This window comes from Acromyrmex echinatior, chromosome 11 (assembly GCF_024713525.1).
Source record: "Acromyrmex echinatior isolate Ae372 chromosome 11, ASM2471352v2, whole genome shotgun sequence".
Taxonomy (NCBI): domain Eukaryota; kingdom Metazoa; phylum Arthropoda; class Insecta; order Hymenoptera; family Formicidae; genus Acromyrmex; species Acromyrmex echinatior.
Genome location: NC_141862.1, coordinates 6,596,520 through 6,620,008, shown reverse-complemented (window position 1 = coordinate 6,620,008; position 23,489 = coordinate 6,596,520). Strand labels below are relative to the sequence as shown.

Below are 23,489 nucleotides of genomic sequence, written 5' to 3'. Positions count from 1 at the left end.
TTGCGGGAGGAAAAAAGGGAACGGCGGAGTCTAGGGCGGAAGAGGGATAGGAAACTCACGCAACTAGCTCGCCGAAGAGCCTGATCTTCCTGTGGCAGGTGTCGAGCAAGGAGAGACGCGAGGAGGAGGCGCTGCTCGAGCTACCGGCGCCGGTACCGGCGCCGCCGTGGTGCACCGGCGTCGGCGGTGCCGAGACGGTGGTGGCCGAGGACGCCACCGCGGCCGCCGCAGCCGCGGCGGAAACCGATGCAGAAGCGGAAGGCTCCCGTAGGACGGTGATGGCGCCGCGCGCCGGCGAGCGTAGCATCGATGCTGTCGTCTTTGTCGTCTTTGTCGTCTTTGTCGTCGCGATCGTCGTCGTCGAGGACGATCTCCTCGGCGCACCGCCCTCGTGCCCGAGGATCCGCTCACGCACGCTGGGTAGGCACCAAATCTTGTTCGTTTCTCATCGAACGATTAACAGCACCCGCCAGAACGGCTTCCTCCGAGATTCTCTCTTGAGATTCGATCGAAGGCGATCTCTACGCGGTCGACAAAGACCGCGAAAACGAATGGGAGAATCTCCGAGCGCGTTAAATAATTTCTTTCAAGTATCAAGGACGGAATGTGTTCGGGTCGAGGGATACTCCGGAGAAATCTCCTTATTCTGGCCTTCGGTGGACACTTGCTCCGTTAACGTCAGTGCTCGAGAATTGGTCGGATCTGTCACGTCTGATAAACTTTAATAATTTCTTCTAATCAATTTTTTTCTAATAAAGTTTCTTCTGCGTGTTTTTCTTCTTTTTTTCTTCTTCTTCTTCTCTAACCGTTCTTAATACTTATGTAACGTGTTATTCAGCTCTTGTAAATCCTGATAATTTTCCTAGTAATATTTTTTCACATTCCGTGCTGAAAAAACGATCAACAGTCAGCAATCACTTAACATTCGTCGCAGATCTTGATTTGTAATGATTTTCCTACAGTTGATAGTGATATTTTTTATAAAAAAATCGTGAAACCCTAAAAGACTGTTGAATAATTATTTCTCATTTAAGTCTCACGCCTCTCAAGTGCGTTCGGTTCTTTTAGATTTGGACTGCCTAGTAATTTTTAATTCTCTCAAGGATCTTTATGCGTAATTCCTTTCAATGATTTTCTCTCGAGTAATCCCTTGAAATTAAAAGCAGCTTAGCTGAACTAATCTCGAGTTCTAGTTCGCCATGTTCATCGTCTTACCAGGTCTGACGATTCGTTAGTAGCCTGATGACGGTGGCGCTCGATCTAATCGGCCCGAGAAGAAAATAGCTCGCGGGAAGACGATTGAAGTTGCGGAAGACGCTCCTTGGAAGACAATCGATCTCGTTTACCGATAGTCGCGAAAGATTATTCACCGTCGATCTGAAGCAAAATTCGAGCGTTCTCTTTTGGTGAATCCGTTACTTCGGAGAAGTTGAGTAAGAAATAATTCAAGCGGACGCCACGTCATAGCTATCCTGTACGGATTAATATACTGATAGTCCCAAAAGTTTCCATTTTGATCAATGCAACGCAGCAAATAGGAGTCAATATGAAATTATTATTCCCCGCGTATACTCCCGGGGAATCTACATTTTGAAGCATCAATAAATTTCTTCGTCTACTACCTCACTTCTTCACGTTCTCTCTCATCTACGTACTCTCTTGTCGTACCCTCGCGGCGATCCGCCAATTCTGAAAAATTTCGGCAAAACGCCAAGTTTTCTCATTTCTCGAGCTATCGTCGCGAGTTTTGTCGCTTCGGTGTCTCTTTCGGGAACTGGGTTATCGCGTACACGTGCGTCCGTAATGCCACGAGGAAAAATATAGCCGGGAGACGGGGATTAGCGATTCCGGTCGGCCGAAATAGAATCGATGACCGTCTCGTGACGGGCAAGGGTCGAGCGAGTTCGTGCCTTAACTAACTTTTCGCGCATGTGGAATTACGCTTCGCAATATTCCGCAAACGTGCAAAACTCGAAGCTATCGTGCTATAAAGTTCGGTATCGCGATTTTGTTAACGCTAATGAGTGTTGGATGTAGAGAATTCTACTAATTTACTGCGATATAAAATGTAACGTGATACAAAAGTAAAATACAATATAAATTTAAATGTAACATAAATGTAACAATAAATTTTATTTATAGTATAATGCAAATCATTATTACGACGTAAATTAAAGAACGTAGTGCAAATTCGCGATCGCGTATTTCATTCTGACAGACGTTCGTTTCGTAATTTGCCTTTTTTCACGAGCGCTTGTTTTATTGACACAAAAGTCCACATATTGTTTTCGCAAACGCGTTATTTCCGCGAGTTATCGATATAAAGGTAGTAAAACGTGAACTTTGTGTTAGATGAAACTCTCATAACACACAACGGCAAAAGTCGAGAGAGACTTGCGTTTTTTTTTTTTTTTAAGATTAAAACGATACGTGCGATTGCCATTTTTCTTACGCGAGATGCTTTTCAAAGAGAAGTCGCTTGAAAAATATCTTAAAAGATAAAAATTAGAGCAATATAAAGGCGCGTGTGCATAACGTAAAATGATTTTATAATAGACGGATAATTCATGTAGATTAAAAAAAATAGAGATATGTGTCTCAGCATAAGATCTTTTTTTAATAATTTACAATTATGACAACGCTGCAATTTTCTGATAGTAACAAGAAATAACAGTGCGCACTGGAAACTTATCAACCCGGTTAGCTGCCCGAGCGGAAATTCGAGCATCGATGCGTCGCAAAGTGAACGAAATCGAGCCAAATAGCTACCAACGATTTCGACCGACTCGACGGAGCCGTGACATGTGCGTCCTTGATCGTGACCCGGACAAGGTCACGTCGGTCGGTCCAAAATTTAAATCGTATAACTCAGGAGTGTAGCGATAAAGTAAAGATGGGTGCAAGTAAAGATAGGTTGCGATTTTCCTTTCCGACTCGAAATTTACGTTTCATAATATTTATATAAAATTTACGTATTGTTTATATACTTTATATATATATATAAAAAACATTTTTTAGAAGTAAATAAAATAATGCCAAATTTGATGATTTATTTCAAAAACACCAACGCTTTTTTATTCCGTGGGGATAAAAGAAAAAATCCCAGAAGCACCTGCATAAATCTAAATTCAGCTACTACTATCTCGATTCTGACAGAAAGAATTCGTCACAGTCGGTGAGAATCCCGAAGGATCAGGTGAGTAAATAAAGAACCGCCTTGTTTCCTCGTCCTATGAGAACGTATGAGCTTCCAAAAAGCTTCTCATGTTTTCTAAAAAAATTCATGAGAATTTTCAGACAGAAAGTACAGGGATCGATCTACTTAATTTCCGGTTTGTATCGTTCTAACTCTCGTTTTTCTTTCTTTGTCTTTCTACCCTTTTTTATTACGTAATAATGATCTACTTTAATTTCCAACTTTCTCAAAGGTATAATAATAATTTTCACTCTTTTCCAGGATATTCGCGTAAAATGGAATTGTTTCGACATAAAGACGCTCGCGAAAATTTCCCTCTAATTTTAATAGACTTAAACATGTAATATTAAACCTTCTATATATTTTTGCAGATTAAAAAAAAAATATATATATATATATAGTGTCTTATACATGTACACATATTTCATCATTTATTTTCGCCAATAATTTTTCAAATTTTCAATAATTAGTCTGTTCAAAAAAAAATATACATTACGGACGTTTCCTCACGAAATCATCACGTCCTCCTCTCGTCCTCCAATATTCATGACACTTTTAATTACGCATCGTGTCTTGCAGGTCGCTATCACCGACCATTTGACGGATCAGCGAGTAAAAAAAAGATGTTTTCTCTTTTACGTTGAAAGAAGAACGAGAGAGGCGGAAAAAAGGACGCAAGATCCGAAAGGAGTATGACGCATGCCGTCATGAACTTTCTAAACGCATCGACCGTACGTATCGAACTGGCCATCGTTCAGGCGAAGCGTAGTCCATGCTTTCCGCGCATTTCGTGGCCGCGTATCAGAAATCCGATGACTTTCTTGATCTCCTCTTTCCTCCTTCTCCTTTTCCTTCCGGAAACGAACGTAGCTCGCGATGTTGCGACCTGATCTCACGGAATGTAACGCGACGCGTCGCCGCCAAGCGCACGGACGCGACTGCCGAGATCGCGGAGACGTCGACGTCGCGACGGAGAGCCGACCGGCTGAAACTCGCCGAAGTACATGAATTATAGAACCAATGCTCGAGTATCAGCAGATCCATTTGTTATCCACGTTACTGAAAGCGTTCTGATATCTTTCAGGTTCCCGAAAGATTAAACAACGGAAGATGATTTATAATTCATTTTACTAGGGTAGAGAGAAGCAAAAATACGAAGCCGTTTTGATATATATTTATAACGGAGAAAATACGGAGTTATAAATTTTACACGGAACAGAATTTGTATTATAGTTCTTAGAAATGATTAATTTATAACGCAACGGAAGACGCGAGATATTGCTCTGATAAATTATTCAATAAATTCAATGTTATTTAGACACGGCAAGTAATTTTTAGACATATTAAATGCGCCTGGAATTAGAAGCATGCTATTTTATTATTATTTCTTATGTACCAGCGCTCCATCTAATTTGAACTTATTTAATTAATTATATTCCTAGATTTTAAAATTTAAATTACTTATGCAGCTATCGACATTTATCGATGTCTGACTGTTTTGTCTCCTATCGTGTTTCAATAGTAAACTCTATAATAAACTGAAACGAGCTATCGAAGAACGGGGATGTCTCGATTCTTAAACAAGGATACTCTGATGCAGAAATGGTACTGTTTTCTTTCAAGGATTCGTTGATTGACTAATATTGTTTTACTATACCATAAATAGAAAAGGGTCAGAAAGATCAGTATTTCTTTGCCTTCCTTTCCTCCGCAATTTTCTGTAGTTTAATATAGGAAAGGCTCGCTCGTATATTATAGAGCTCATTGGTATTTTGAGAGTATCCTTTTTGCAGCATCTCGCTCAATTATTCAACTACGTGCGCAGGTCCGAAGTATACTTGTATGATGCTCGCGCATGCACATTTCTATCCGGTGAACCATTCGTTCGACGGTGTTTCATGCACCACGACATAGCGTGCGATAATAACGCAATCACAAGATATACGGGCGCGTTGATCTCCGCTGAATCTAACCTTCCTAGAGTTAGAAGGGATTAGCATGACCGCGGAACTGACTTGCCTCGCAAACAAATTGCATAAATTCGCAAAGAGAAATTATTCATATTTACATATATTAAAGCCATGTGAAATCTTTAATATACAAATATACGTAAAAATAAGATGTCTTTCGAATACCGCAATTAATTTTAGAAATATAGAGAGACTGAAATATTACTAATATATATTTCTCTCATATTTATATATTGTTCCGGATTCTTTTAAAAGCGGAAAAAATTATGTATGTTTTTGGAATATTCGCAAAAGCTTTAACGAGTTTTTAGCATCATAGAAATTAAATTGTATGTGTTACTTATTTTTTACAGTTACTTATTTCTTTTAAATTTACTAGAATTCATAATCAAAATATCGATAATGTTCCCAAAGGTGTCGGAGGAAGATAAAAAAATAAAATACCCATTTTTTCGCATCTTTATCATGTAATCTATCATATCGTGTACTCGTAATATATTTAATTTATTGTAATATGTTTATTTATAATCGCGAACCTGTCCTTGAAATTCGAAAAATATGTAACATAAAAATATAATAAAAATAATCTAGAATTTATTTTAATCTATATATCTTAAGATAAAAATTATAGCTCCTGTAATTACAAGCTTGAGTGGAAGCCCATTTTTCTTCAATGAACAAGTTATTAATAGCGAGTAGCGATCAATCGATTGATGCAGAAGACAGAAATATCTAGCTAACGTATACACATACATGAAAAAAAGAGCTTTGTTGAATATCAATTTCAGTCGCAAAATTGAATTAACTTAGACACAATTCGTGCCCGCAACGATCGGAGTGCGTTGCGCGTAGTCACAAAAGTGCGACATCCTTCACCATTTATCCTTTTCCGCAACAAGGGTAACAAGATATCTGACAAAATGTCAAATGGAATTAGTTCCTCCAGTTTCGACCAGTCGAAACACACTCACGAATTTTGGGGTCACGTCCAGACCAATTTGATTTATTCATGACAGAACAGTAAACTTATTCATTCTCGGTGCATTTTCCGTACTTTGTTTCCTTTCTACCTTCCACCTTTTTCCTCTCAAAGATCCTAATATACGTTGCGCTTCAAAGGGTCACAGTCAGATGATCCGCACGGGAGACAGACATGAAAAGGGAAGAGATATTCATCGTGAAGAGCAAAGGGACAGATAGTAAGAGGAGAGAGACAGACAGAGAGAGAGAGAGAGAGAGAGAGAGAGAGAGAGAAGTGCGGCGGGTGGTCGAGGGCGGCAATGCGGTGGTTGCGCCACCACGGCATGGCAGCGTGCGTCGGATCAGCTGTGAGTCGGGTAACACGAGTCAGCTGACTGCCGGACGCGGGACGGACGACGGGCCGCGTGCGGCGCGGCGGTGAGGGGTAGCGTCCCGACTCTGCGACAATCAATATTCCGCTCCGCCCCCGCTAACTGACGCGCCGCGCCTTCTCTCTCTCTCTCTCTCTCTCTTTCTCTCTCTCCCACTCTGTCCCGCTAATCTTTCCCTCGGATCATGTGTCACTTTGTATCTTTGTATCGCGTATCGAAGTCTCGTCGATCGATTTTATATGATTACTCATTAAATCCTTAATATACTCTATACTCCGAATACTTTCAAATATAAAACGAACGTATTGTAACAAATGCGAATGATCGCTCGGGGATAAATGCACTTTTCATGCTTCTGAAACAAGTGTTTTCACCACTCCCGTCTTCTGCCAATTTTCATCAATTCTATTTGATTTAAAATAACCTGTTTCCAGAATGTACAAATCTTTCAAAGATTAAAGAATACGAAAATATCTCAACGAGTTCTTCCCTGATACTTGAAGCAAATTTTTAACTCCATATGTTTGAAGAAGCGTACACGAAACGATTATAACGTATTGCAATATGTCTATTTCCGTGTCGGGGAATCACAATCAAATGATGTAACGTGTCTCAAATGGTAAAAAAATAAAAATAACTCGTTTGTTATGTCATCACCATATGTAGCGAAAATAGAAATCGTGATACAAGTCAGACTTGCGTATAACTGTACACAACAGGAGTAATTTTCAATTGACACTAATCAGAAAGTTCTTTCCTGTTTATCCTGTACCTATTTATCACGAGAGAGACCAGTCATCAAACACAATTATACTTAATGAAGATAAAGAGAGATGCCGTATTGATAATTACTTGGAGATTATATGGCAAATCCGGCAATACGGTAATCCGCGTCTAAAATTATGGAAAGCACAAAGCCCTTGAGATTAGACTATGTGGTCTCTACGTTGAGTCCCTTAACGACTCCTCGAAAGCCAGCGAGATAACAATTGAAGCTAGGGACAGTAAGATCCTGGTCGAATCCTTAAGGTCGAATCCTGCACTTTAGCTTCGACAATGCAGAACATTCGGGAGATTGCAATTATAGTGAAATAATTATTGAAACGATCGACAAGGGGATGGTTCGGAGGGAATGATTGACGTTAGGCGCCATCGGAACTGTTGGTTATCCTTTTCTTCAGGATTACATCCTTACAGAATGCGGATCGATGGCTGGACGAACATCGGCGCCTCGAAGACGCCTCCGCGTGACGTCATGACGCTATCCTATCGACAAACATTTTCCTCGCGTTTGTTTACCCCTCATCATACGCCACCATTCCCGCGGGGACGATTCGTCGAAGAACTTGTATGGACTACGTATCTCGACCTTCTGGGTATCGCAAAAGTAGTTTATAGCCTACAGATATAGAGTATGTATAGATATAAAATATGTATAAAAACGTAAACATTGTTTCATACTGTACGTAGAATAATGTTCATGTTTCGGATCAGCATCAAACGTATCATTCTTAATTTAACAGAGATGGTAACACAGACAAAAAGTTACTTTCGCTTTTCCAGATTGGATATAAATTTTGCATTACGTGTCAATCTGACGCTTCCTCCTCGCATAATCGACCTGCGTGCTAACACTTCCGTTCAGAAAGAGGTTTTCCCGTCTCGTGACGTGTCCGGCTGTGTGGCACGACAGTTTGTGGTTCGCCTGCGGTTTCCGCGAAACCGGCCTCCTCGTCGCGTCTCGCCGCACCCGACGTCTCCTAACCGGAAGTCCATTAATCGGTTCGTGTTTCATGTCGCCCACGAATTTCTCTGCGTACCATGAAAAGCTACTACCATCTTCGGTTACAAACTGTACAACTATCTTTTAATGAGTCGCAAACGTGCATTCGCGATTATGCGAACAATATAGTAATCGCATTAATCGATTAACAACGTAGTATCGGAATTAGGTTCCAACACAGACGAGCATGTTAAACCAACTATGACGTGGCAAAAAATCCAGATGAAGGTAACAACCGACAGGGGATTTCTTTCTACCGTGACATTGCCACAATGTCAGTGTTAGTACGTTAATCAATCTAATGAAAATGTGTGATCCAATTTAACGCCACACGATAGAATCCGGCACGCATTTGCGAGCGAAATATTCCCTCACCAAACTGCTCTACTTATTTCTCTTAAAGCCAAATAAGCCATCAACGGCTTCGGGAACAAACGTCATGCTATTACTTTGATGTGTTATTATGTGCTATCAGATCATAAAAAATCTTGCTCTCTCTCTCATTGTAAAACACAATGCGCGCTTTTGATATTTGTGTTTACAACACGAATATCAAAAGCGCGCACATAAATTGATCATTTTTCATAATCAGAATTTTTCAAAGTTATTATTATTATTTTCTTTTTTATAATGAGTAGAAGGCTCACAAATCAATGTTTACGCAAGTGTTCGATCAAAGCCGATTCCATATCTTCAACTGGACAGAGACAATCATTAAAAATCGAGGTCATGTCGTCGCCTTAATTCTACTATCGATCTAAGTGAGAGATATCGAAGTGTGAAACTTGCCATCCAATAGCACTTTGCCAAATGCAAATATTGACATAGCCTTAATCGTATGCTGCACTACGTTATCAAAGTTCAGAAAAAGACGTGAGTATATGACGTATTTCCGAAAAATATGGTTTATTTAAGAGTTTGTTTGTAAAGTAGAAAGTCATGAATGCAATGCCTGAAATATATTTATCTAGATAAATGCTAAAACAAATTACTAAAAATGTATCTATAAGTAACATTGCTAAAGTTTTTTAAGCTATGAGTTCTAAAACTGACTATTATTTTGATGGCTCTAAAATTTACTTTATCCCAAATGTGACTGTTTTGGTAACAATACATTTGGCATAATATTGTTATTTGCATTTCTAATAGAGTTTCATATTTGATAATTAATTGGATCACTATTTTCACGTTCTAACCATCGATATAATATGTGTACAGTTTTGAATGCAAAGATTTAATAGGGCGAATAATAATTTGCTTCTACGTAATCTACATAGAGAAAAACTCCTCTTCTACAATACAAACGTTGAAACTTGTCTTTCGCGAGAATTTATTCAACTGAAATTTCGAAGTTAAATAAAAGTATACCTTCAATTTCTTTATACCGTTTACTTCCTAAAATTTAATTATTTAATGTATATGTACATATTTCCAGTATCCTTCTTTTTCTTTACACGACCTTCCATTTTTTTTCTCATTTAGTCACCTTAGCAATCTCGTTTAAGGAGACCACCTTTTCTTTATGGACGCTCTGCATATATACAAGCGACAAAAATTCTAAAAGTTCTATTAGCTACGCATTTGAAGCTTAATTCGTAGCTTTTTAATTTTAAATTACCTTGAAACTTAAATATACTCTCGTACTAATTAAATCTTCGGCAACTTTGTCAAAGAAACATCGACTAAAATTTTATTCATAAGATAAAATACTAATGCGCAAAAGAGTACGTGAGTAAGGATCGATAATTAACTGTAGCGATGTTGCCAAGTATAATAAAATGAACGTTAAATTTTAATACATAAGTTTACAAATCTTGATTATTCGAGATTAACGGGTAACATATGTGATATTTGCGGCTTAAACTTTGATTATAATTTTCATTTTGAGAAAGCTGTCGTAGCTATTATTATGTAAATATATAAAAAAACATTAAAGTATTAAAACCGCGTATCTCCTTCGTTAGAAACGCGTCGAGTCATGACCTCGTGTAGCCTCGGACAGCCGAAAATCTATAACGAGGAAGAAGAGAACACGGTGGTCCGTGTAAGAAAAGTGGAGCATTTTGAGACCACGTCGTGTGATGCGATGAAAAACCGGTACAATACACGAGCATCCTCGATGAGTTTCGAAAGCCACAGAGTGGCCCAGCCCCCTTTTAACCACATCGAGCACGTGCTACGACATGTTGCACGTCATACCGTAATCATGCATGCACTGTTAAATTCATAATGTCAGATTATACCCAATTTGAGTTATTTTTAGTAATTTCTGTAGGTCGTCGCCACTGCTCAATATATCGTTAATTTAACTTGAAGAATAGTAAACAATTTGAGTCATTTTAAATTTAATACATTTAATACATTTAATATATTAAATTTCTTTGATTTAAATTGTTTAATTCTATCGTTTTAGTTAAATATATTGAATAAACGAAACTGCCAAAATTTAGTTTATTATTTATAAAGTAACACAAGTGAGTATTACGTTCATATGATTGTTGCTTATTTTGAAACTAAACAATTCAACCACATAAATGGATTAATTTATAGTCTGATACATATAAAAGTTAAGAATAACAAAATGTTATTTAACTCAAGAGATTGAGTTGCCGTTACTCTTTTTATGTCTAACAGTGTGGCTAATAAAATCGCGATACGACAGAATTGATGTGAAATCCCGCATTCTGAACGCACAATGGGAAATCTATCCATTTTGAAAAGACAGGAATTTTATACCACCTAATATAGGAATATCCCTTACATTTCCACCTCCGTGAATTTTGAAATTACTTTGAGATTACAAACTCGTTTCAATAGAACTCTAAATTAAATTTAGATCTCAAGGAAGGAGTTTGGTATTATGTCGAACGAAGCTTTCCACGTAATTCCTAAGTATATTTTCAAAATGAAACTCAAGCTCTTCCGCCTAATGTGCAATAGGAATCGTCTAACTAAATCGCAAACAATTCCTAAAGTCTCGAGATATTACTTGGCTGACGATTGTTCATTGCAGATAATGTCGCGGGCTAAATACCGTACGTCATTAAAGTAAACAGCAACAAGGCTGTGCAAACTGAGACTCCTGAGAAACAGTGCGATAAGATAGTTTATTGCAACCTTATTCTTACAGTCTCTCGTATTTTCTTCCGAGATTTTATTTTGTAAAATTGTGAGAACAGCCATCAGCACCTCGGTCGATGCTCGTTCTCCTCCTCGTGGCAAAAGTATCTATAACTTTAAACCTTTTCTAGAGAAGCAAAAGACCTGCTCGTCCTTTCATATACTGAAAAGAGTCTGGATGCATTAATTGGAATTCTGGTGAAAAATGGACGAATCGGAATTTTCTGGTTAAATCTAGTCGAAATTTAATTGGAATTCTAGTCGAAATAATCAGATGTCCAACTATGATGACTAAAATTCCAGTTATTAGAATATTCGTTCATTTTCAACCAAAAGTTTCTCAGTGTATAAGAAACAGCTTCACCATTACCACTGATAAAACTGTTTTCTGTATTTTCACGGACGGCCTTCTCATATTTCATTTACATTTTTTTCGCCGTGATATTCTTCTCTCGCAAACAGATATTCCAAAAAGGGATACACACTTTATTCGCATTCCAACCTGTCTTACAATACGAGAAAGATATCACCAGAATGTGCTTCCTCTTTTATACCTGCAGACGCATAAATATCGTTCCATTAATCGGTCCTTCGGCGTATACATATTTTGTAACGATTTTAAAAAGGGAAGAAAAAAGAAACGTTGACGCTGAATAATTGCAAATGTCATTACTTTGCGATTACGTAAGTCGTAGTTGTCAAAGAATGAATTGAAAATAATTGTCGGCGTTAGTTCCTCTCTGCATTACATATTATGTCGTCAAATCGTTAACAAAAGTCCGTATATCAGCAGATAGCGATGAAACGGCGTATCTCTAGCTTTCAGGAGATAACGATGACTTATTTTAAGTCAAAAGACAATAGCGTTTAAATGACAATACATTCTTGTGCTAAATATAATAATTTGTAATCGGAATAAGTCGTATTAGCGATTTATGACATATTCTGGATGAGAGAGAATAAAAAATATTTATAATCTAAAATTTCGGCAAGACCTTAAAGTTTTAGAAACTACGATTCTGTGAATAATTTTTCTTATTACTCTAGTTTTAATCTCTTCCACTTTTAAGCTTCTTATCATTCAACCGAAATAAAGTAATAAAAATCGTTTTGTATGCAACATATCCTTAATAAATCCTTAATAATATTTCAGTATTTTTAAAAGCAACAGAAATATATATTTACCGAGTATTTTCTCTTTTAAACGCATAAGATAATTGTTTTATCATAGAACCAAAATATTAAAGAATGTAATAAATTATTGGTATTAATTGTAAAAATTGAAACGATTAAAAACTCTAATTTTGCAATACCTTTTGACCATGCTGGCTATCATACATCATCGATAAGTAAACACGTTTGATAAATATACATCAAAATTCAGTGCATGATACCAATTCTGATTAAGTCTCATGGGAATGAGAAAACGCCAACGCTATTGTCAATAGGTATCACCACTACTAGCACCACCGATATATAATACATCATCATTGATATGTACATACAAGGATCGCTGGTACGTTCATCGTCACGTTGGAGCAAGACAACTAGAAACTGACCTGCAGAAACACGTGACAGTATCCTCGACGTCGATGGAAAGCGACGTCTCGATGGCGGAATATTTGAGAACCTTCCTGTTCCCCAGTCCGAACATCGGAACGCGGGCACGACGGTACCAGGGAGGTACGGGCAGATGGGCCTGGGGCATAAAGTGGAGAGGGCGGGAAGGAAAAGGGAAGGGAGGACAGGAAGGTGAGAGAAAGAGAAAGAGAAAAGGTATAAAATATATATCTACTCTGCTCCAGTTGATTGGTTGGAATCACTCGGCCGGCCGCTAGGCCAGTAACGAAGCACAGACTGACATAGCCGTTCTCCAGACAGCGAGCAAACAGGCAGGCAGGCAGGCAAACAGGCAGGCAAGCCACCGTTCGCCAGGTACCACCACCGCGCGATCGTCCACGTCGCGGCCGTCCTCTCCACCGCCGCCGCCGCCACCGCAGCCGCAACAGATAGAGAGAAAGCGGAAGAGAGAGGGAAAGACGCGATTTGTACCGCCGGAGGAAGAGAGGAGAACACACTCTACCGTGTTCAGGAGGAAGCGGAGATCGGCGGGAGGGAAATGGAGAGAACGGCCTGAGAGAAAGACTATCAGGGGCTTCCTCAGGTCAGAGTATGGTAGAGTCACCGCTATATTTTCCTCCCTTTTTATCCCCCTTTCCTTCTTACTATCTTCATCGCGAGCGGACTCGTCATAATGCAATTAACGATTGACCGAGCCGAAACCGGACAAGTTCTCCTCGTCAGTTACCGTGTTACGACGCAACGCGAGATCACCCGATCTCGAATTCCCAGTTGTGCACTCCATTGTCTGTTGCTCGTCAGGGTCGTTCCCCTGGTGAGCATCCGACAAAAAGAAGATCCGACAGAGATGTCACGAGAGAATTAAATTGGTCCAAGAGCGATAGGAGCGAAAAAGTAGGTACTCGATAAGATAAAGTACAGAAAGCATTGTCTCAAATAGAAAAACATTGGCAGCTTTAAAAAAAAAAGTGTAAACTCTAAAACGTGAATGTCTTTGTAATGTTCAGAAAATGTAACGAAAGCAAATTTCGCGCATACAAACAATAAGATATATGTTTTATTGCTTTACATATAATGTAAGAAATTAATCGAATACCGCCGAAACATAACTGCGTGACACATGTATGTCTGAAAATTTTAACAACGAGTCAGTTTTGACCCAATTTCCGTTGTCTCGAAGGACTAATCAATAAAATACATAAAGGTTTAATCGTCGACGAGTTGCTACTGGACTGTTTCTTCGCTTATTGGCTTCATGTCAATATGTTTGTTTGCTATATAGAAACAAATATTGGACACTCTCGGACAGGCGGAAGAGGGTTTCGAAATCAAAATGGTAATTGAAATATAAACTCGCGTGTAAATTGCAATTTTCGGTGAAAGCTCCTTGCAAACTTCTTTTCTAAAAACCGGTTGTATAACGAGAGCGTAGGATTATTCCATAAATGGAGAGCTAAACGCGGAATATAACGTTTCTATTAATTGCAACATTGCAAGTGATAATCTTGATAGTGCTTCCGGACGAGCTTGGGACATAACCGGTGGATATAATGTACGTATTGCTGCACTCAATGTATTCTATCTGTGTGAATAAATACATAATACAGGTTCGCGAGTTCTCATTACAAATGTGAAAGGTTAAGGCCGTTCAATACGTAAAGCATATTTTTCTGCGTTTGAGTTTGCTTTCGAAACTGTTCACCCCGTGACATTGATTCTTTTTACGCACAATCGACTCAATGTGACTATACCCAGCCTACCCCTAATGGGGGTGTTTCATTTTTAGCGATTCAATCATCAATGGCAGAATTGTCGGCGAATTTAAAGACAATTTCATTATAGAGGGAGAAATGTCAAAAAAGATGGATTTCTCTTCAATTTTCAACATTAAATGAGTTTTAATACAAATTTAAATTACAAATTGAGGATCTTGCAAACCTACGTCATCATTATTTCAACTAATCGAATTCCGATTCTAATCAAATCTAAAACGAAAATTGATATTTTGAAATAAAGCTTACTTCTATATGTATGTACATCGCGGATGATTTTACGTTCATCAGTGAAAAATTTATCGCATTTACAATAATAACATCGTGAATGAGTAACGTCGAAGCGCACGATATTACGTATTTGCGAAGAAGAGGTACAAGCTATCGAGAGAAAATTTTGTCAACAAATTACAGAATGCTGAAACGAAAGTAGTAACGTCGCGATCTGGATGGTAGAACATCGAAAAACGAATTGGCAACGGAATATTGCCAAGACTAAAAAAAATGGTAGTCACTTGAAAGAGAAATATTGATGCTAATTACGTCGATAGCGAAGAGATATCGATGTGCAGCATGATCAGCTTGAATTGGCCGATATACACTGACCGTCGCCAATTGCGAACGAATGCTACAAGGAAACTATTATTAGCGTCCATTGGATCGGAAAACCTGACGACACGAATGATGCTTAAGTTCGACAGGCTATCGATATTCCGTATCGACTCGCCATTGAGTATCATGACCAGACCCAATGTCCTTTTTATTGGGCCCGACATTAATACCGAGATAAAAGGTAAGATAAAGAGGAAAATAAAGAAAATTATATAACGGAAAGTCAACCTAAACAACAAGTATGCCTAAAAAAACATCGTAAAAACATCATAAAGACATCCTTCAAAATATCAATTTGGAACATACATGTCTAGAACATATCTAAGATATCATAAAGAGGTTTTGTAGACAATGCGTGTTGTTTGAGAAGATATTCCTTCATTATATTTTAAAAAGACAATTTCGACATTTAGCATATACTTGTAAAATATTCAAACAGCATTCTTTTTTCTTTTGTTTGTAGCTTAGCTTATGAATTTCTTTTGATTACGTATAAATAAATTATGTATAAATAAAGTGGATAACATAATGCGCCAAATTTCGATAGAATACTATTATCGATCTTTGTCGTAGCTTCATAATGGGCAATATCGATTGCTGATAACAAACGATGATTGTTATCCATCGAAGCGGGAGTATTCCGCGAGGCTGATTATTTTTGCTCGCTCGTCCGTGAATCACTCGCCATTTCCCCGTTCACGAATATGCCTCTGCCAACGGAAGACGTTGGATGACATTATCGTGAAAAATGAGCATAGAGATAACGAGGGTGCGGATGAATGTCAAGTAAATGCGACGTCGACCTGGGTATTTAGAGACCACGACACATCCTTCGGGAGCTTTAGGTAAGTATAAAACGTGTGAACACTACCTATGTCCCATGAAAGTGTCCTTAAATGATAACGTATGTATTTCAACGTAATTATAGTAAAGGGATGTGGAAAAAACTAATTGCGGTATTATTGTTCAGCAATTTATCATTGTTTGACAGTGCCCACCTCTTTTTCTCCCATCAGCTGATTAAACTCCTTACAGCACGGTAAATCAAAGTGCAAAAATAATAATAGTGCTAGAACCTAGAACCAGATTCATCAGATTTATTATATCCTATAAAAAATATAAAAAGAGAATATTTTGTTAAAGTTCAAATTTATATGCGTATCTTCAAATAAAATAAAATGTAATATTATTCTAATATTTCATACAACGTGAATCTAAAGCAAACTCATCAAATTTGGCAGACGTGTTCTTTGGCTGATTGAAAGTCTTTTCTTTAATAAAACTTTAATTGAATGTACTCTTTTTACACACTTTTAATTTTCAATGTTAAATATTTCGACGACTCGGGTCAAATGAAAAATTTGTTTTCAAAAGAAAAAGTCGTCTTGAAATTGAGTGAAGATTAATTTTTATTCTTTAAGATTAATTTTTCATTTTTTTAAAAGATAAGAATTAATTCGCCCTTCAATCGTCGAATTTTGTTACGATGCTCATATTACGTCAGCAAGAAACGGATTTACGCGTAGCTTTACCGTGATTTTTTTCGTATACACAGTAAAGTCTTTGATGACACGACAACAGAACGTTACAGCGATATTTTATGATAACCGTGATAACTTTGTTTACCCGGAAAAACTAGCGGGATGCCCACATGCAATCGCGTGCATCGACAGAGTTGCTATCGTAAAAAAAAAAAAACGATAAAGTAGCCGTTATATCTTGTGAAATAAAGTGATAGGTGCGTTTAAGTTAAAAGCATTCTTGTTCGCTTGTTCACAGTACCAATGTTCATTCAGATAAATATTATTTTGAAATTTTTTTAACACGCCGGTGAAACTGAGGAAACCGAAAGTGACGTTAATACCATAATTCTTATCTCTTAAAAAATAAAAATTAATCTTCAATTTCAAGATGACTTTTTCTTTTGAAAACAAATTTTCATTTGACTCGTCGAAATATAATATTTAACATTGAAAATTAAAAATGTATAAAAAGAGTACATTCAATTAAAGGTCCATGTAATCAGAATAATTCCTATGCAATTCATTTTTTTCCAGATATGTTGGAACCAGATATATTCAAGAGAATCAAATTTTTCTCTGATTTCTCGTAATTAATTTTTATTTTACAAAATTATAAACGTTTTGTTTTATTTTTAAAAATTGTAAAAAATATCATTCCCAATAACGAACTAAGAACATATAAAAAAATTAAAGATTATTATTTTTGTAATCTCGCACATATAAGTTCATAAAATAGAAAATATCTTATACATAAATTGAAAGAGATTTTAGAAGGGATTTCTAATATTAATATTGGGTCTGAATAAGAAAAATTAAATGTCAATTTTTTAAACAATGTTATCGGATTTACAATTTATATAAATTAGAAATTGTAAATACCGATGTTTTTTTGCGATAGTATACGTGTTGCGGCGGATATAGTCAACAAGTAAATATTTGTGTAAATACAACGCATGACTTTTTACACTTTTATATTTTGAATCTATTGCGCCGCGATATATATTATTTGAAAAGTATTATTTGAAAAAAAATAGTCTCTTCTCGTATTTTATTTCGGTTTAGTAAATACATATAGATAATTAAAAATTAATAAAATGCGTTCAAATATCCGTGAAATTCTGGACATTTGTTTAATATCAATTGTACTGCAATGATATATTCGAAATTATTAAAGCATATCCGAGGTAAAACACGTATATGAGAGCCGCGGACAAAACGAATTGACAAGGTAATACTTGATATTCTTGAAATGAATATTATGAGCATACGTGGTTAATTTACTCAATAACTCGTTCTATTGGCACTTATGTATACTTGATCTATACCTATTGTTTATTCGCTTATATGTCACTTATATTGTACAAATTAAAACAAAATTATGAGTAAGAAATTTTTTAAATATTATATATACATGTATCGATTCCTAATTCATAACATCGCGCAATCTATATATAAGAAAATTTGTTTAATATAAAATATTTGTTGACATTAAAACAATCATCGATACATGTATTGCCAATTCAATATAATTTATATTCCTAGTATTCTAAATTAATTCTTTCTGCTAAACGATTCGGCCGATAACAGATGTTCAGGTAAGTGTAAAAAAAATTTAATGATTCGAAAAACTAGTATTTACGTCTTCGCTATCTCTTCATTACAAAAGACAACCTGCACTGTTGCTATAATTTTTCAGGCGATGATTACATTGATTAATCACGTAGGATAGACATCTTTACGAATTACGTCACGCATACGTGTAAACACCTTTTCTGTGTTCATCGAACGGATTTAAATTTATCAAATCATGCCGTAATCGAGAAGATTAGCATCGTAGCCAAGTCCCAAAATCGCTATGTAAATATCTTTTAAATCAATTCGAAAATTGCGTAACCTCAGACAGAAGATTTTTCGAAAGCGGAAACACAGGAATAGGAATAAATTATACGTAAACATTAATTTTAAACATCCGTTCACATATTACAAGCTTCAAGACAGAAGAGATTTTAGTTTCGTTCGAATCATTCGTTTGACATTCATTTTATAAATACGTCTTTATCTATACTTATTGATTGTTTCTATCGAGATACAAAATCGAGCTCCAGCTGTGAGATCCAGTTAATGTTTGAGTTCCCTGCTCGCTGTCGTCGGAACTAATTGTTCGAGTATCACAATGCTCTCTTCAACGTTCTTCGAAGATCGGAAAGATCAGCATGCGCGATATATCGTGCTGGAAACGTCACGTCACGAACGTTTTGGCGAACGTGCAACCGTGCGTGAATCACTGAGGAAGCCAATCGCACGACGAGAGATCGAGATGAGTCATCGCTACGTTCGGTTTCGCGCCAGCGAACAGAGACTTTGCCCGTTTGCTAGAGACACTCGGACTGTCGTTTCCAACCAAGTATTATAAATTATCGAAAGATACTGCCCTTGGAACGAGCGACAATGCAAACGACGTTGAAATATCACAGTTCGAAGAATTACGAAAAAAAAAAAAAAAAAAAACGACCTTTCGTTATGTAAGAAGAGTCGAAATTTCACAGGAAGAAAACAGTATAATCACTTCCTTTCAATTTATCTATTATTATATTTTTTATTAAAATAAATAAGCTCTCTCTTGACTGCTCTAATTAATTCTTGTTGCAGTTGATACGCCAAAATGCCATCCAGCACATTACTCGATTTCAATTATCGAGAGTAACATGATTATAATATGCATTTAACGCTCATATTTTCTGACCCTTACGAACTAATAATACGATAAGGATTTACACGATACAGCGATGTATTTATACTTTAAGCTTTAACGACGTCCGTTTAACTCCGATGGCAGATACCGCTAATTAAATCATCAGACTAAAGGAAAACGTCCGGGTCGGCAGGCCGGCGGCCTTTAAATGATATCATTGCAGAAAGAAACGCATAAAGTGCGGAACGTCGTTCATTTTCGAGAGTTGATAGATTTTTCGTCAGTAATCGTGAACTCCGATTGGAAAGGTAAAGATTCTATACAAAGAAATAAATGCTGCAGAAAAAAAGTTCTTTCGTATGAAAATCCATTTCCAAGAAAATGATTTTCACGCTCGGCTTAACAATCTCCTTATTTAAGCACAAATAATTTTTAACTTCTTCGGCAAGACGAATTACTCAACAGCAACTATTACGGGAGTAGCTAACTAAAAATAAATAAAACAAATTCGATATTCTGTTATGGTAAACAATAATTGAAATTGATAAACATTTTGTTGTTTGCAAAATATTAAGGTCGTATATATTACCTTAAACAAGGTACTATATTTTTGTTCATGACCTGGCAAAAAGAACCATTATTAAAACGAGCACGTCAATCTATGGCACTGTGCCATAGATTGAAAAGTTATGCAAGCTACATACATTTAAAAAAAAAATAGAGAAAAGTTATTTTAAAAATACACATGATAATCTGAACGAGAAGAAACATTTCTTTAACAGAAAAAACATTTTGCAATTGCATAAATACATATGTACATGCGTGATGTTATATATAATTAGAGATGCTTTTATTGATTTTTTGAGAGATTACGAAAATATTTACGTCAGTGCACAAAGGATCTTGGACCTTACAAAATTGATTTCAAAAATTCGATAAAAGTAAAATGAAATTCACAATTATTCATGCTATTTCGTCGAGGTAAGTAGAAGAATCCAGCGTGCAAATTTTAATACACAAAATAGTGTGTCACGGGGGAAATCTTATGCATAAATTTCGCAGAAAAAGCTCGCTCCGGGAGCTCGAAAAAGTAGCCTGCGATATCCCGATGGAATAGAACTGGAGGATCGCTGATCCATCATCGATTCAACGGTAATTGTAACACGAATTCTGCTTATGTTATATGAGTGGTTCGCGTGCTCGCGAATTAAGTCTGATAAATGTGACTCCGTCGTATTTGATATCGCCTTTGTTATCGAGTATTATTATACACTTAACACTATGCAGCAAAGAATAAGACTAAGAGACTGCGAAAATAATATTTTCGTTAACAGAGATAGACGTGGTGACTGTATTCAATTAGTTAGCAGTTTTTCAAAATTTCTTTATATCACATTGTTTTAATTTAAATATTAAGTAAGCAATAATCATAAAATTAGGATGTGTATACATACATATAATTAACAATTATAGTATACAACAAAAATTATAAAAAAAATAATTACAATAGTAATAATATATTTATAATTGTAAATAATTATGCAATATTATTTCCGAGCTGTCTTCAATTGATAATTTTTTAAAATATTAATAAAAAAATCATTATATATTATCTAATTAGAATAATTACAAAAGATAATTATGTAAATATCGATTCCTTATCCACGTTATAAATGAATATGATCTTATAACTGAATATAACAGTGATTTAATCCTTTCTGATCCAAAAATCTCAATAAATATACGAACGTTATATCTTATGTAAGCAAATTCGTGTATAGCCAGAAAGCTGTTACGATTCTGCGAATCGTCCTTTGATAGCTGATCAAACTTGCCGTACAATCATCACGGGAGAATCTGCATCGCAGTGTACAGAGCAAAGGGAAAATCGTTAAGTAGTATAAGTAAACCGAAACTGTCCATGCGACTGATTCTAGCCTACACCAACCTCGACACTAAATGTGATTAAATACACTTTCTTTCTCTATCTATCGCATTGTTCTCATAAAGTGCAATAAAAGTCATTAGAGACAAAGTAATGAGTATTTGATTTTTAATTTTCTTAACAAAAAGATAACTTTAACTTCAAAAAATCAAATCAAAACAAATTAATTTTTCATTATAAAAAATTAAATTGATTCGACCGAGCGTCGTGAGACATGCCTTTCATGTTTAGCTTACATTAAACATTCAGTATTAAAAATCTCGCATTAAGGTTCATTTAAGTTAATAAAAAAAATTTCGTTCTATCTACATCCCTTCAGTTTATCAGACAATACTTGATTCATTAAAATGAAATATCATCATATCAAATTTTTACTAAAGGATTAAAGTCGACAAAGAGATTTCCAAAAGAGAGACGACCGACGCAACGTGACCTATTCAATATCTAAAAAAAGACCTATTCAGCAAAGTCTTTCCCCATGATTGTGATCTTGATGTCATCGACTGCAAGAATGAGCAACAATGATGCTGAAAAATTGTACGTAAGAATAGATAATAAATTTTTATATATTTTTCTAATTGCTTTACGGTGAAACCTTGAAATTTGATTACGAAAATAAACAATGCGATCTCCAATTGGAGAAGCTCGTTAAACGTTTGTTCTAAAATAATTCCCAATGTAATTCTTAATCCAAACGCCAAGGTGATTCGTCAAAACGCAAGAACGGATCAATGGGATAAAGTATTAACGGATCCAGGTCGAATTTATCAGTTCAGGGGAAAAAAAATCGATTTCGATCTGAGAGAGAGAAAGAGAGAGAGAGAGAGAGAAAGAGAGACAGACTAGCTGGATGACGCGCACGTACGCGTAGTATTTCGGCGGCACGTAGGTACACGCGTCACCTCGACCGACGATGACGAAGATGTTCTGAGGCGACGCTCGTTCGCACCGAAAATCCACGGAGATGGTCGCGCATGGCGATCGACGGACTCTCTCGGTTACTTTCTCCTCGCGAGGAAAAGGCGAGTCGGGATAATCGCGCGAGCGAGAACCGAGACGGTGCGATCGCTCGTTCGCTCACTTCATCGTTCACGGACACAGGTTAACTCAGGTTGGAGGTTAACCTCACTCCGCGCCGGAAAAGCGAAGCGGGTACACGAGGGTCGCGGACAGGTCGGACAGCGCGCGGCATGAAGACGAGGGGAAGAGGGGGGAAGGGGGAAGGGGGAGGGGGAGAAGTGCGCGACGGAGCCTTTTATTTTATTCGTGTCGTGAAAGAGAACGAGAAGAGAGAGAGAAAGAGATAGATAGAGAGAGAGACAGAGGACTTACCCCATAAACCAGTCCACGGTATCGCGGAGATACTCGGGTAACCTATCCAGCTTGGATGATTTTCGTGTGGATCACCGTCGTGAGGAAAGCAGCGCGCGCGATAGACGGGAAAACAAAGTGTAAATCTCCTCCTTCCCTTTCTCTCACTCTTTCTCCACAGTATCAGCACCACGGTAGTAGTCAGGCGGTAGTAGGCAGCTAGCGGCAGCAGCAGCAGCAGCAGCATCGGCGGCAGCGGCGGCGGCGGCAGCAGCAGCGGCGGCGGCGGCGCGCGTTTCGCGATCTCGTGAAATCTAACATGGCGCGGCTCTATTGTCACCTGTTCCCGTCATGCCCCGTTGGCCACCGAGGCACATACCGCGGCCGATTCGTCCGCGACTGCCTGCCGTTCCTCAACGTCGTGATCGCGCTCGCCCTCCTCGACAATCTGCCTCGAGCAGCCTCGAGTGCTACGCTCACTTTTCTGCCAGTCTAGCTAGCTGGTGTCACGCAACGCGAAGACCGCGAAGACGCACAAGAATCACTCCCGTGTAACTACAACGGCACAGTCATCCCTCCGCGCGAATTTATCGAATCCCCGCGACCCGCGATGCGCACAGCTGATCGTCGTG

At 37.4% G+C, this 23,489-nt stretch overlaps 1 protein-coding gene and 1 long non-coding RNA gene across 5 annotated transcripts in view; both read right to left on the bottom strand.

Moving 5' to 3' along the window:
• The window catches only part of Mob2 (MOB kinase activator 2), a 27,694-nt gene extending 4,205 nt beyond the window's left edge, over window positions 1-23,489 (bottom strand). The window contains exons 1-3 of one of the 4 annotated variants that reach the window (XM_087411213.1): window positions 22,879-23,489; window positions 1,216-1,377; window positions 60-888 (exon numbers count right to left, since the gene is read on the bottom strand). In XM_087411213.1, the coding sequence (XP_087267339.1) occupies window positions 60-307 (248 nt within the window). In that variant the 5' untranslated portion in view covers window positions 308-888; window positions 1,216-1,377; window positions 22,879-23,489. Of the gene's footprint in view, window positions 1-59; window positions 889-1,215; window positions 1,378-3,931; window positions 4,073-12,980; window positions 13,305-22,878 lie in introns of those variants that run through there. The other 3 variants (XM_087411212.1, XM_087411214.1, XM_011055791.2) reach the window with 3 other exon arrangements.
• LOC147908101 (uncharacterized) lies at window positions 4,026-12,972 on the bottom strand. Its single transcript, XR_015546668.1, has 2 exons — window positions 12,735-12,972; window positions 4,026-11,975 (listed from the first exon to the last, which is right to left on the bottom strand). It is a non-coding gene; the product is annotated as an uncharacterized LOC147908101 (long non-coding RNA).